General features: G+C 45.9%; 1 protein-coding gene across 1 annotated transcript in view; it reads left to right on the top strand.

The window, feature by feature from the left end:
• Positions 1 to 14,595, top strand: part of LOC107119940 (myomegalin) — a 138,729-nt gene that overhangs the window by 54,574 nt on the left and 69,560 nt on the right. The window contains exons 17-23 of the mRNA XM_015422566.1: positions 613 to 694; positions 3,566 to 3,657; positions 4,851 to 4,967; positions 5,085 to 5,222; positions 5,741 to 5,853; positions 6,986 to 7,113; positions 10,505 to 10,546. Of these exons, the coding sequence (XP_015278052.1) occupies positions 613 to 694; positions 3,566 to 3,657; positions 4,851 to 4,967; positions 5,085 to 5,222; positions 5,741 to 5,853; positions 6,986 to 7,113; positions 10,505 to 10,546 (712 nt within the window). The remainder of the gene's footprint in view (positions 1 to 612; positions 695 to 3,565; positions 3,658 to 4,850; positions 4,968 to 5,084; positions 5,223 to 5,740; positions 5,854 to 6,985; positions 7,114 to 10,504; positions 10,547 to 14,595) is intronic.

The raw sequence follows: 14,595 nt of genomic DNA on the forward strand, positions 1-14,595 counted from the left end.
TGTGATTGCTGGTAAGTTTTATGCAGGGAAAGTAGGATGTTCTCTGGGGTTTTGAGTGCTTTATTAGTATGTGGCTGAGAATATTAGACCCATCTTGATTCCTTGTGCAAGCGGGTTCTCCCCAGCTATAGCAAGAGCTTCTTTTGAGCAAGTACAAAAATGTAATGTCTTCGTTCTGAGCTTGGATTTGCAGTTCAGAAGTGCAGAGTCTGAATATTCTGAAAAGAGATGCTCCACTCTCACCCCACCTCCCCTGAGGCATACAGGTATGGTGAGCAATATCAGTCAGGCGAGAGGGAATCAGTGGTCCTTCACAGTTGAGGGAAGCTTTATCAGCCAGTTGACTGTTAGAAAGCTGTACTCGAGCACCTTCTTGCTGGCCTCTGACAAAGAGAGCGTTGACTCTCGGGAAGCTTATACCTTGGAAATCTTGCTGGGTTTTAAGGTGCCACCAAACTCAAATCTTGTTCTTGCTACTGCAGGCCAGCAAGATGACCCACCTGTGAAACTATCCTTGCTGGTCTCGTTTGTCTGGAGTCTAAAGTCTTGCTCAGGCCTCCTGGACTCTTGAAATATCAGTAAAGACATCTGAGTGTGTTTTTGTATTCTCAGGCACTGAAGCAAGGAAGGTCTGATGAGAACATCACTACCGCGATCCCTAAGGGAAAAGACAACGCGTCCAAAAAGGAGAAAGGTTAGTCCTTGGTGACTTTAGTTCAGCGAAAGGCCATGCTTGCTCACAGCGCTGTTCTGCAGGACCATGTAAAAAATGGTCTCTAAGCCCATGAAGTTTAGGAGCCCTTAAACAAGCGCACTTTCTTCCCCCTGTTTTTGGAAAAACAATCCAGCTTTTGGGTTGGTGGAGACCTGCCTCTGTGGGTAATTTGGGGAGCCTTCTTGGTGCCCTTAGGAAATTCCTCCCATGTGCTCTGGTGGTGCTCAGATGCTGGCCTCTCAAGGTTTGACCGCTGCCGAGTCACCAGTCTGGGACAGAGTTGATAATGTAGATTGTTGCTAATGTGAATCAAATGGCTCGTTGCATTGGAGGTCTGAAGTCAGAACTTCATAGTCACAGAATCTGCTGGAATCTCCTAGGGGCAGTTGTTGCCTAATAGTAGATAACAAGGAGGTGTCTAGTAAGGTACCAGTCCCTGAGTGTGAGGTTTGCAAGAAGATGAAGGCAATAAGGAATTAGGGAAGGGTAGTGTGGTGTGGGGAGCAGGGAAGGGGAACATCTTTCCCGGTACCGTGGACATGAACTAAAAAGCAAGCATCTGTAACCTAAAGTTGGTGTGTGTTTGTAATGTATCTTACAGTGTGTTAAGAAGCTAGGATAGTTTAGTCGTTTGAATGTTGGACTAAGACCTGGGAGAGCCATGCTAAAATCGTTACTCAGTCACAGAACTTGCTAGACAATCTTGGGCAAGTCACTTGCAGCCTGGCCTACCTCACAGGATACTTGTTAGGGCAAAATGAGGGGAGAACCATGAATATGCCACCTTTTTAAAATTTATTTATTTATTATTTGTATTTCTATCCCACCCATCCGGCGAACGGGGTCAGGGCAGGTAACATCATTTGTAATAAATAGAATTTAAAACACAATACAATACAAAACATTAAAATTGGTAGTGACAGCTTAAAACAAAAATTCAGCTGGCTATAATGGGTTCTGGCCCGTTGATATAGATGGAATAATGGCCAGTTATCAGTGGGTAGATGACAGAAACCTCAGGGAGGCCTTTTTTGGACAGGGGGAATAAGATGCAAATTATAGGGCGCATTTATTTGCTTACTTGCTGTCAGTATAAATTCTTATCTTCTGCGATTTTTTTAATGTGTTAAGTAAAGAAAATCTGAAACAGAAATTCAGCTTTTCATTGTTTTGTGGCTTCTTCTGCTACCCTGTGAACCTCTGCTGGGTTCCAAGCTTTACCAAGAGAACACAAGGGAATAAAGGCGCCCATTGTGGATAGAGACTTTCCAGCTTGGCTGCACACCCCAGTAATTTGAAACTCTCTTCCCAGGATAAACAGGGGTAGGAGATTCCTAGAGGGGTAAGAGAGTCTTCAGTGGGATAGCTGAGTTGCAAGAACCTGTGCTTGTCTCCTGACCCCTACTGGCCGCAGCAGAAAAAGCAGTTCAGAGAGTATCTCTTGGTGAGAGAGAAGAGAGAGGAAAACCGTCCTCATTGATGACTGGTAACTAGGGATCCTGATCAATGCTCCCTCTAAGCGGTGGAGTCTTGTGAGCAGAAATTCTACTTTGTGAGCTACTGGCATTAAAGTTGCGAGCGAGCGATTTGGCCACTGCATAAATTAGTTTGCTCTGGAGCCCTCCTTCCTGAGCTAAGGCAAAAATGTGTGAGCCGGAGGCTAAAAAACTGTGACCTAGCTCACACTGACTCAGCTTAGAGGGAACACTGATCCTGATGAATCAGAAATGTTCCTTGCACAGTAGGATGGAGAACAGATACATCCAATGTCATCACTTGCTGGGCTACTACAGAGGAGCATATATGTTAGTCTGTTTCAGCTAAATTAAACTGAAGCAATGGAACATTTAAAGACTAGCAAAACATATTCCAGGGAGCTCTGGCTCATAAAAGACTTGGTGAGAGAGAAGAGAGAGGAAAACCCTCCTCATTGATGACTGATCCTGATCAATGCTCCCTCTAAGCGGTGGAGTCTTGTGAGCAAAAATTCTACTTTGTGAGCTACTGGCATTAAAGTTGCGAGCGAGCGATTTGGCTACTGCATAAATTAGTTTGCTCTGGAGCCCTCCTTCCTGAGCTAAGGCAAAAATGTGTGAGCCGGAGGCTAAAAAACTGTGACCTAGCTCACACTGACTCAGCTTAGAGGGAACACTGATCCTGATGAATCAGAAACGTTCCTTGCACAGTAGGATGGAGAACAGATACCTCCAATGTCATCACTTGTTGGGCTACTACAGAGGAGCACGTATGTTAGTCTGTTTCAGCTAAATTACACTGAAGCAGTGGAACATTTAAAGACTAGCAAAATATATTCCAGGGAGCTCTGGCTCATAAAAGCTTATGTTGGATTAATTTTTTAAAAAATTTTTTTAGCTTTAACGGGCCACGGGGCTTCTGTCTAATATAGCTGGAGCAGTGTATTCTTGACGGGATGAATTGAGAAGTCCAGAGGGAATTGCTTCTATATTCGAGCCTTGCACTCAGCACTGAATATTGGCAATGGATTTCTTGATTTAAGTTTAGAAATGCCTTTTGAGCTTCGAACAATTGATAGCAGGTGTCTGGGTGTCCCTAGCCCCATCCTGGTCTAAGGCTTTGGAGCTACAGGTGTCATTTAATTGTGTGCATTTCCCCCTGTATGTTTGTGTGTCAATTACAGCCACCCTTGGGAGACTGCTGGGGGTGTGGGGGGGGGGTTGCTTAACCCTTTTCTTACCTACTAGTTGGTGCTGGGCAAGCCTCCTCTTGGAGCTGCTTTTCTTCCTCCTAAATGCTGCTTTTAGGTCTGTTTCAGAGTTTTTTGAGTTGGAGGTAAAGAGACGGGCGCTTGTGTTTCCCCCCATGCACCAGGTGTCTCGGAGTCGACTGCCGGACTGGAGAAGGAACTCTCCAGTGTGAAGGACGAGCTTGAGCTGTTGGCGCGAAAGGAAAGAGAGAGCCGAGTGAGTTTGAGGAGTCTGGGGAATGGCATAGATGCGGGATCCCTCTCATGGGGGAATATATCGTGTGCCAGACAAGGGGTCTGCGAAGCTGGCTGGCGTTCCCCATTCCTGTGCTGCTCTTTCTTGGAAATGGCATAATGTTGTCTGTGTATTAGTTTATCCTATTCTGGGTTTCTTGTTTCGAGGCAATGCCAGCTCCTGTATATTGCAACCAACCCAGGACTGACTCAAACAGAAGTGATTGTATATCCTTCCCTCAATTTGTGCTTGGAAAGTTGATTGTAAGTTTCCTGGCTTGTGAAGTCATCAAAGAAACTCCCCGTCGGCTGTCATATCAAATATGTGTTCCTGGGGAAAACCAGGAAGTGCTTCCTCCCCACGAACCAGGATTTTAAACCAGAGCGACTTAGAATCCTGTTTTTTGGGGGGAAGCAAACAGACCCCGGCTAATTTATGGCTGCATTCGGCATCGTGGCAAATTTAACTGAAGTCTTGGCAAGCCAAGAAAGTTTTCAACCGTCTTCCGTGTGCACGAGCACAAGACCAAGTTGTGACTGAGCCCGTTGTGGACAAAGGTTCATCCCAACATCTGGATGCAGCCGTCTTCATTTCGTGGATTGGTTTTGATGCTCCTTAGGGAGGGATGTGACCATTTCCTGCAGAGACCTTAACTCTACTGTGCTGGCTTCCTCCATAGGACTGAAGGCAGCGATGCACTTCCTTGCAGTGGAACAGTTCGATTCTTCGAGACCAACAAGCGTTTCAGGGTGTGTACGCTTTCGGCACAGTCTGACACAGGGAGCTTTGACTCTCGAAAGCCGGTCTCCTGAAACTCTCGTTGGTCTCCAAGGTGCTGCTGGGCTCCAGTCGGACTGTTCCACTGCAGACCAACAGGGCCACCCTCTGAAGCTGTCTTCCTTGCATTGACATCCCTGATCATCCGCAGCACCTCCAAGCAGAACAGGGTGATGATGAGACACCCCTGGTTCTGGAGCCAGCATTTAATATCTGCTTTCCTACAGTTTTCCTAAGGAGAGCTGTGCAGGGCCCTGCAAAAGAGCTCACGGTTTTGTCTGAAAATCCACCACTGGGAAAAGCCACTGCGTGGGGATAGGTATTATGCTGTCAGAACAGGCAGTGTCCGGCATTTCCTTTGTGAAAGCATCTCCCTCTTTGGCATCTCTCCTCCACAGCTGGAATTGTCCGCTCTTCAGTCTGTGGTGGTTTCCCAAGAGGAGGAGCTGCAGGTTCAAGCTTCCGATGTTGAATCTCTTACCAGGAGCATTCAGATCAAAGAAGAACTTATCAAGGTGGGTGCGACCGAGGTCCTGTCAGTTTGTGAAGACAATGGTAGACTTTGAGGTCCTGGGCCACGGACAGCATTTCTTCACTTCCCTCCAAGCAACATTGTTTTGGTTGATTTCCAGGACCTGCAGATGCAGCTGGTTGATCCTGAAGAAATGCCAGCCATGGAGAGGCTTACCCAGGAAGTTCTGATGCTTCGGGAAAAAGTTGCCCAAGGGGAATCGCAGGGGCAAGAAGTCGCAGGAAACAGGAAGCATCAGGTATGGCAGAAAAAGTCTTCCGTGCCACGCAGTAGGCCCAGGCTTGCTTGGTATGGGACGCTTGTGATGTGTACATTCTTATCTCTTTGGAAACCCCAGTGAGGTTGAACGTGAGAGCCTGACCAAGTGACCTACTTGACGAAGCAAGCATTTAAACTCTTTTCATCCAATCCAGCGCTCTTTCTGTTATACCACATTGAACCTTTCATTGTCAAAAGATGCTCGTTCAGTGCATCAAGCGTTCAGCTTTTACATCGTTTGGTGATATGGCTGCCTGTCGAAGCGGTCTTAGATTGGGCTACGGATGGTGCTGTTATGTTTGCTTGCACCCTGAATCCCGCCAGTGCAAGGGGGCGTGTCTTCAGTAAGTAGGGAAGGTTAAACTACAAGGATAAACCTCAGGGTATACTTGGGAGCAGTGGTGTCAGAGGTGTCTCTTGATGAGAGTTTTGCCTCCCCTTGGTTGGTCTGTGCGGAATCAAATCTGTGCTTGCTAAACACAACACTTTCCTTTGCAGCTTTTGCTGCTGCTGGAGGAACTGGCAGCGGAGAAGAATCAGCTGAATGAGGCCCTGCAAACAGAAAAGCAGCTCTACAACACTTTGGTGAAGTTCCATGCGCCTCCTGACAGGTGAGGAGACATCTGGTTCCCAGTAGCTACAAGATATTGTGCCCTGACCTGGATTGCTCAGGTTATCCCGATCTCGTCATCACATCTCAGGAGCTAAGCAGGATCAGCCCTGGCAAGTATTTGGATGGGAGACCTCCAAGGAATACCAGGGTTGTGACGTGGAGGCAGAGAGTGGAAAACCCCCTCTGAATGTCCCTTGCCGTGAAAACCCTACCAGGGGTTACCATAAGTCAGCTGTGACTTGACGGCACTTTCCCACCACCACTTTCCTGTCCCAACTCCCACCACACCATAAGTCAACTGTGGCTTGACGGCACTTTCCCACCACCCCTGCAAGACCTGCATTTCTATATCGGATGTGAAGGGCCGTCAAAAACAAAAAATTTCATTTTGCGGTTTGTGTTTCTTTCCTGTCCCATCTCCCACCACGCAATCCCCCACTCCCAGTTATCTGACAAAGAAGCGTTAACTTTCAAAAGCTTACACCTTGGCCTGCCCTGGATAGCCCAGGCAAGCCCGATCGTGTCAGATCTGGGAAGCTAAGCATGGGCTGACCCTGGCAAGTACTTGGATGGGAGACCTCCAAGGAATACCAGGGCCAGGACACAGTGGCAGGCAATAGCAAGCCACCTCTCTGAAAAAGTCCAAGCCCCCAGTAGAGGTCACCAGAAGTCAACCATGACATCCAGGCTAGCACACAAAAGACACACAGACAGAGAGATAAGTGGATAGATAGGTGGTACACAGATATGGTAGAGGGATGGATGGATGGATGGATGGATGGATGGATGGATGGATGGATGGATGGATGGAATTACACCCTGGAAATTCTGTTGGTCTTTAAGGTGCTCCTGGACTCAAATATTGCTCTCCCAGTTAGCCAGTGAAACCACAGGTAGAATGTTAGATTTATTAAAAACTTCAGAGGGTGGTTCAGGGAAAAGTACTGAGTGGCAGGGCGTGTTCTGGTGCCCTTTCCAACTTTCCCAATGTTCTTGAGAGAGATCCATACAATGGTGCCAGTTGGGTCAGTGATGCAGTTTGATGGGAAAGGGGGTCGGAGCCGCCCTTGGCAGGGCGACTTCATAAGGCCCTCTCCTAACCTTCTTCCTTTTCTGCACGGCCTCCCCAGCACAGGGCAGGAACAGACGCTGCAGGCGGAACTGGAAGGCGCCCGGGCGCTCCACAGAAGGCTGGAGGAGGCCCTTGGGAGGACCTTGGAGCGCTTGCTCAGGCTGGACTCGCTGGACACAAACGGAGGTGGGGAACATCATCGTGTGACGGTCCTGCCCACGCATGCCTTCTGAGCTCTGGCCTTCACACGCTGCCGCTGGCGCAGAATAGAAGCTGATCACTAACAGAGCGCAGCCTGTCCTGACACTTGAGAGGGCTGGTTAGTTCCATACCTAGTAGTCCGGTGGCATTCACTGGAAACAGCAGCCTGTGTGCTGTCACTCACCTTCCTGGTGCGATCCTGCCGGGCCGGGGAGGTGTGTAAAATAGACTTCTTCATCTAATCATTCCCCTCTTCAGTTGCTCTGCCCCCCCCCCCCCCGCCTTCATTTTCCTCCCCTCCTTTTTGGCTAAATAAAGATTATTCCCCATCTCCAACTCCTTCAGAATCTGTGTTAATTGTTGTGTACGATATCACAAACACGTGTGAGGGGGGCGTGCTGGTGAAGTGTTCTTGTGTTGAGTCCCATTTCCCCACACCTCTTTACCCAGTGAATTCCTTGGGAGAAGGAGACTCCTTCTGAGCAATATTTTATTTACTTATTTATTTTGGTGCATTCATATAGATCCCACCCTTTTCTCCAAAGAGCTCAGGGTGACAGACAGGATTCTCCCTCTAATCCTCCTGACAACCCTGAGGTAGGTCAGGCTGAGGGGGGAGGCACCGGACCAAGGTCACACACGGGATTTCAGGGCAAAGTGGGGTTTTGAACCCAGGTTTCTCAGATTACATTCCAGCAATCTAACCACTGCACCCACACTGGCCTCTAATACTGTAGTTTCAATCGGATTAGTAAACACCAAGGAGCTGCTAGTTCACCTTATGAATTGTTCCAGGGGTTAAGCTTGGGTGGCTTCTCAACAGCATATCAATTTTTAATTTTTTTTTTGACAAAGCTACGGCCTCTTGGCCTGTACTCCCATTGCACCCCAAGGAGACTGCAGTAAATTTAGGTGCATTAGCAGTGCCCTGCAGAAGGTATGTTACAACCAGTGTTCCCTCTAAGCTGAGTTAGAGTGAGCTAGCTCACGGTTTTTTAGCTTCTGGCTCGCGCATTTTTGTCTTAGCTCAGGAAGGACGGCTCCAGAGCAAACTAATTTATGCAGTAGCCCAATCGCTCGCTCACAACGTTAGTGCCGGTAGCTCACAAAGTAGAATTTTTGCTCACGAGACGCTACAGCTTAAAGGTTACAACCAGTCTCTACCCAGGAGAGTCGCAGAACTTCACCACCATGTATTGCTTTCAAACCCTCTCAGCCCATCGATCAGCCTTGGCGGCTTCAGCTTAAACTTTGCCTTTGGGCTGGTTGCGTTCAGCTGAACGTGACACATGTTAGGAGACCACCATCCCCATCCCCTGCTGATGTGGAAAGAGACAAGGTGGTCCAGCCCTACGACAAAGCCAAGAACATACTTAGAATCTGAGGGGCAGCACTGGCTTCAGGATGGTGTGTGGGTTTTTTGCATGTGCATGCCTCTTCCTTGGAGTTGCAGCTTTGCCTTCAGGCTTTGCCGTTGGGGTAGCAGCGCTTCCTAGCTTTGCATAGTTTGATTCATGCTGGCTTCTTGCTCTTTGGTGACACATTAAGGTGTAGAATTCATGTCCATTGTTAGGCTTCAGAAGAGGGTTAGGAAGTCTGGTCTACCTTACTAGTCATGGTACCTAAAGTGGAAACCTCCGTGTACAGATACAATATGCCTCTAGTTACCCAAATACCAAGGGTAGCCTATGCAGCATACTATTGCCACCTTATCCTGCTGGAAATATCCAGAAAAACTTTCTTGGTTTGATCCAGCAAGGGCACATAGAGGGTTAGGAAGTCCTGTCTACCTTACTAGTCATGGTACCTAAAGTGGAAACCTCCGTGTACAGATACAACATGCCTCTAATTACCCAAATACCAAAGGCAGCCTATGCAGCATGCTATTGCCACCTTATCCTGCTGGAAATACCCAGAAAACCTTCTTTCTTGGTTTGATCCAGCAAGGGCACATTAATAAAACCATCTTCCGGGAAGGAGTAGAAAATCGCTTTTACAAAACAATTGCACTTCCAGTAGTAGAAATACTATAGATCATTGCTTGGAGAAACAAGCTAGGAGACTCGTAGCAAAGATGCTTAGTTCTTGTAATTAATGAGGTTGCAACTGAAAACATGGAAACCAAATTAAACTTTATGAAATAGGGAAGCAAAGCAAGTTCATGCCTTGTGGAAAACCATGGTTTCTGGGGCCGTTCTAGGGATGGCCGTATATCCTTTTCAGTGCACGTTTTGGCCAAACCCCCTAGTGTGAAGCATGTGCCAAAGCTAGAGTGTATTGCCACTGACTGTATTATAGAGGGGACAGAAAGCCCTTGTCTGTGGTGCATCATGTAGTATGTAAGGCATGTGTAAATGTGCCAATCTAGGATTATTTTAATGGGTTGGATCCAATAACTCCTTTAGTTAGAAGAAGGCTTAGCAGGGTCAAAGTAATTGGATCTAACCTATTTGCTTTGAATGTGTTTCTTTTGAGGATTAATTCCAGATTTTCTCATGGATTTCTTCCTAGTGTCTCCCAAAATTTAATCTTTTCCTAAATGCTTTATTCCGTGGCCCTAAGAGGCCCAAGTTAGATGTCTAATACAGGGCCACTATTAAAAACCTAGTTGAAACTTGTCATATACAAAAATACATGTATTTATCAGAAACACAGTTAAAAACAAGGGCCCAGTGAAAGCCTCGTTAAAAAGTAAAAGTGGCCTAAACACAAGGGCCAATACACATGACCTGACGCGTTTCCGCCCTATTGGGGGCCTTCTTCAGAGGTCAAACAATATTGAGGTACACGTAACAATAATACATATTGCAATCAAACAACTCATAAGTTGCTTTGGACCTCTGAAGAAGGCCCCCAATAGGGCGGAAACGCGTCAGGTCATGTGTATTGGCCCTTGTGTTTAGGCCACTTTTACTTTTTAACGAGGCTTTCATTAGAACCTTATTTGTTTTTAACTGTGTTTCTAATAAATACATGTATTTTTGTATATGACAAGTTTCAACTAGGTTTTTAATACTGGCCCTTTATCAGACTTCTTTCTTACCCTTGTGGTTCTTGATTCCAGTTTTTGGATCAAGTTTGTTTGCTTTTCCCCTCCCTGTTTCTTACCACCCAGTTAAGAGGTCACCGTGATGAGAAGTCTGTAAGTGATCTGTTTGTCTTGTGCAAATATTTGCAGGTGAGCAAAACTGTAATTACAGACATCTCCAAGCATTAAAGGAAAACAGGTGAGGGAGCCCTAACACAATGATTACACCATCTAAAATGAAGTTTGGAGCCATAAATGGACATAGGAATAGCAACATTTAAGCCGTTTTAGACTTTCTGCCATAAATAAACCAATTAAACCCTCTCTCACTTAAACTTTATTTTGCAGACATCTTACCTTGCCCTGTTTTGATGCAACAAAATTATACAGGTATTGCCCTTCACCTTCAATGATGCTTGTCTGACACAAGGACTGTGGGGCATGGCCGTTTAACATTTAAAATTTGGGAGAGACATTTATCTCCCAACTCCTACTGTTGTGTCTGCTTTGGCTCAGCATGCCCAGTTCTTAACAGTGCTGAGAGAATAATTCCACGTACAAACTGAGCCCCATTGGACTCTGCAGTGCTGTTGCCTGTACTAAGTCCTGTTTTTGTTTCAGACCAACGAAAGGCCAAATGTCTAGCAAAGGTTTTTCTGTTCTTCCCCTTCTCTCCCACCTCCGGTGTTCTTACCAGTTTTGTTTCATCCATGAATTCCATTATCATCACTAGCAGATCTGGGCAAGCTGCATGTAACCTTCAAATTCACTGTAGCCTCTCAGTGCATACAAGCTCTCCTCTCCCCCTACCCTCAAAGAAACTTCCCAGGAGTCAGTCACAGTGGGTGAATGGATGTTTGTGTGGCAAATGTCTGCCGTATATTTCAGTGCTGAGTATGAACGTATGAAGCTCCCTTATACAGACTTCAGACCGTTGGTCTGTGAAGGTCTCTATTGAATACTCTGATCCGTAGTGGCTCTCCAAGGTATCAGCAGAGGTCTTTTCCGTCACCTGCTACCTGATCCTTTTAATTGGAGATGCCAGGGACTGAACCTGGGACCTCCTGCATGCCAAGCAGATGCTCTGAGCCACTAAATCTCTACAGTATACAGTGCCTCTGTTACCATTTATCGTCACAGTAGGTCCAAACACCAGTATGAGCTTAGATCTGCAGAAAACACCATGAGAAACTTCCAGGATGTCAATGGTCCTATTCGAGGTTCATGCACACAGTCCTGTGTGAGATCGCATGCATGAAGTTTCATGGTGTATGTGTTCTCTGTAATGCCATTACCCTGTTAATTAAAGACCAATTGAGTTTGACTGTTTCAGCATTTGTTCTTTTATTTTATCTTTATTTGTTGTTCCCACTCAGCATCCACCCTTTCACCGTCTTCAGTCAATGTGTACCTTTGTGTACAGGAAGGTGTATGACAACTTCCTTGAGCCTGTTGCCATGATGGTATTTCCTGAATCCCTTCCCTTCTTTTCTGAGCTGCTTCATATGGGTAGCCAGGCCTGGAAATGAAATGTCTTGTTCCCTAGGGCAGCTGGGAAGTAAATAATATCCCATTAAGTCTCTACTATAGAGGGGCTTTTCCCCCTTTCCAGTAGCTGGTAGTCCTAGATAAAGTTTTCTGGAGGAAATATTGGTATGAAATCCCTTCAAGTGTCTCTCTGTTCTGATTATATGCTTTAAAAGTGGGTGAACAGAGCATTTGTACTTGCAATGTTGTACATGCATGGTCACTATGGTTGTGAGGATCGGCTGAGGCTCCCTTTTGCATGTACTTCCAGTTACAAACACAGATGTGACCTGTGTATTGTACTAAAAGGCCCTCCTCACCAGGGAGACGGTTAGGAGACTGCTACTTGGGTGATTTCCCACTTCCAAGTGGCTCAAAGTGTCTTCTTGAGAGTTTTTTATTTTGTTGTCCCAACTGTGTGCTTGTGTGTCTTTGTGGTTACCAAGATCATTGTGCCAGAGTGTTGCCTGCTTTCCCACCCTCAATCATCTGGTCTTTTTTGGCATTTGTAGGGCTTTACCTTTAGGGCTTGTAACCCAGGAGCTAACCTGAAAAGGCATTGACAGCCATTTCCTCTGTTCAAGCTTGTGGCTGGCTAGGTTGACCTCCATAGCATCACAAGAAGCAGAGCTCTGGTGCTTTGAATAGTTAGGGGGGAAAGGAATGTAACATTTTGCTCTTTTCTGAGACCCCTTATATGTAACCCCTCTAAAGGCACCTCTTTGTAGTGTTCTGAGGTGATGTGTTTATGCTGCCTCCTTGCCTTTCTTAGCATTTCCGATTTATTATTGGTGCCACCCTAGGCTCTTGCCTTTGAATTCTTCATTGGACCCAAATAACAGGATGGCTTAGTTATATTTGGTAGAATGAAAGAACGGTCAGCATGTGGGTATGGCTCTGAGGTAAAAGAGGATCCTTTAAAATAAAAGTTATTTTCTCTTAACCGTAAAGAGAGTATTTAGAAGTATAACAGCATAACGATTTCAGCAATGGTCATAAGTGTAATGGTTTCAGAGAGGTACAGTTATTTTTTTCTCTGAAGTTCCTTAAACAGACCTAGCCATGAAGGCTTATTTTCTCATTTGCCATTAAGGCTAATAACTTCCACAAAGAACACAGATCCCTCATACTCTTCACAGCACCTCACTCAATTCTTTCCCCACACACTCTGAACCAAAACTCTCCAAACCACTCAACCCCATAGGGCACAGCTATCATCCAGTCATCATACACGTCAATCACCCATTCAGCCCCCTTCTTTCTGACTATAGAGGCCTACTTTTTTAAACCACAGCAACATATATATAAAACCGCACATTAAAATCATAGAAATAAAACACAATATTTACATGTCAAAACACCACAGGAAAGGATGTATTTCGACAAGAACCAGTAAAGTACAGTCGCACACTTAACAGTAGTCTGATTTTAACCAGCAGGATGTGAAGTGACACAAATCATCTGTTCACAGAAAAAACTTTGGCTGATCTTAAAGGCGCCCTGTTGTAAGGGCCTGAAGAAAAATGTCTGTTTAAATAGAGACGCAATGTGTGGAAATGGGGATGTGAATCTTTTCAGGGCACTGAGGTAAATAACATCTGGTAGGTAACATCCTATTAAGCCTCTACCCAAGGAACAGGACATTTTTTTCCCTCAGGCAAGCCCTATTCAGGCAGCCTGCCATTCTGTGTGTCGCTTTTCTTTTCAGCCCTCCCCGCCCCAGTTCCCATGTTCCTCTCATTTAGTAATTGATTTACTGTCTTCCTTTCTTCATTTGTTTTTGCTCTTCAGCATCAGACCACGGTAGGTATTGTCTGTGTTCCTGCCCGTCTCACCTGAGGGTGACTCAGTAGCTTCCCACTCCATGGGTGTGATGTTGGCAACACCAGTGAAGTTGTGTGTTCCTGCATACTTTGTAACACCTTGCTATGTCTCCCTTTTGCTTATGCTAAGGGAGGCAAAGCTTGAGACCAACTATGTGCCAGCTGGCAATGGGAAAGCAGCAAGGCACACGGAGAATTGGGCCATCTTTTTATATGAAGCGCCAATTTAAAGTGATAAATACAGGAATAACGTGCCTTTGGGAGACCAGTGGAGCCACAAGACCAGACTACTTCAGTAATGTAATAAGACCAGTGGAGCCACAAGACCAGACTACTAAGCTGTTCTTCAGTAATGTAATCATTGGAAACGCATCTCCTTAAACATGAGGCTCCATCCAGTCCAACATCATATCTCTCACAGCAGACAGCTAGATGGGTTTAAATTATGGGCAGAAAGGTGGATATTAGGGTGTGTTTTTTTACAGTAGGATTATTAGGATTTTATTTTTTTTTACAGTAAAAGTAGTTCTGCAGTGGAATTGGCTGCCTAGGGAGTAAGATCTCCCTCCAGACTGATAAGGAACTGTTGATGAACTCTCCTGGAGGATGGTTTGCTAACCATTTGTAAATCTACAATGTCATCCAGTCTGCGTTAGTTCGCTAATCATGAGGGACTTCGACAAATGCTTTGCTGAAATCGTGTAGACTAGGCCTACAGAGCATTCTCATGATCCACTAGACTAGTAACCCAGTAAAAAAAATAGAATTGAGAGGGGGGGAAATCCATCTGGCAGGATTTACTGTTGACAAATTCATGCTGGCTTCGACTAATCACAGCACTGTTTTAAAGATGTTCACAGGTGGATTGCCGTGATGGATTGTTTTGGCATCCTGTAGGATATTGACGTTAGAATAATAGTCTGTAGCAGAGGTCATTTCGGGGGGGATCGCGGGGGATCGCAGTTCCCCCGGGTGAGGTACGAGGGGTGGGGCACATGACGAAGCCCCGCCCCCTGCTTCCGGCCCTCATTCAGCCAGGAGGAAGCAGGAGAAGAGGGAGGGTAAGTTGCTTCAACCCTGCCTCTCCCC

The sequence above is a fragment of the Gekko japonicus genome, unplaced genomic scaffold, assembly GCF_001447785.1.
Source record: "Gekko japonicus isolate JY-2015 unplaced genomic scaffold, Gekko_japonicus_V1.1 scaffold1500, whole genome shotgun sequence".
In the NCBI taxonomy this organism is placed as follows: Eukaryota; Metazoa; Chordata; class Lepidosauria; order Squamata; family Gekkonidae; genus Gekko; species Gekko japonicus.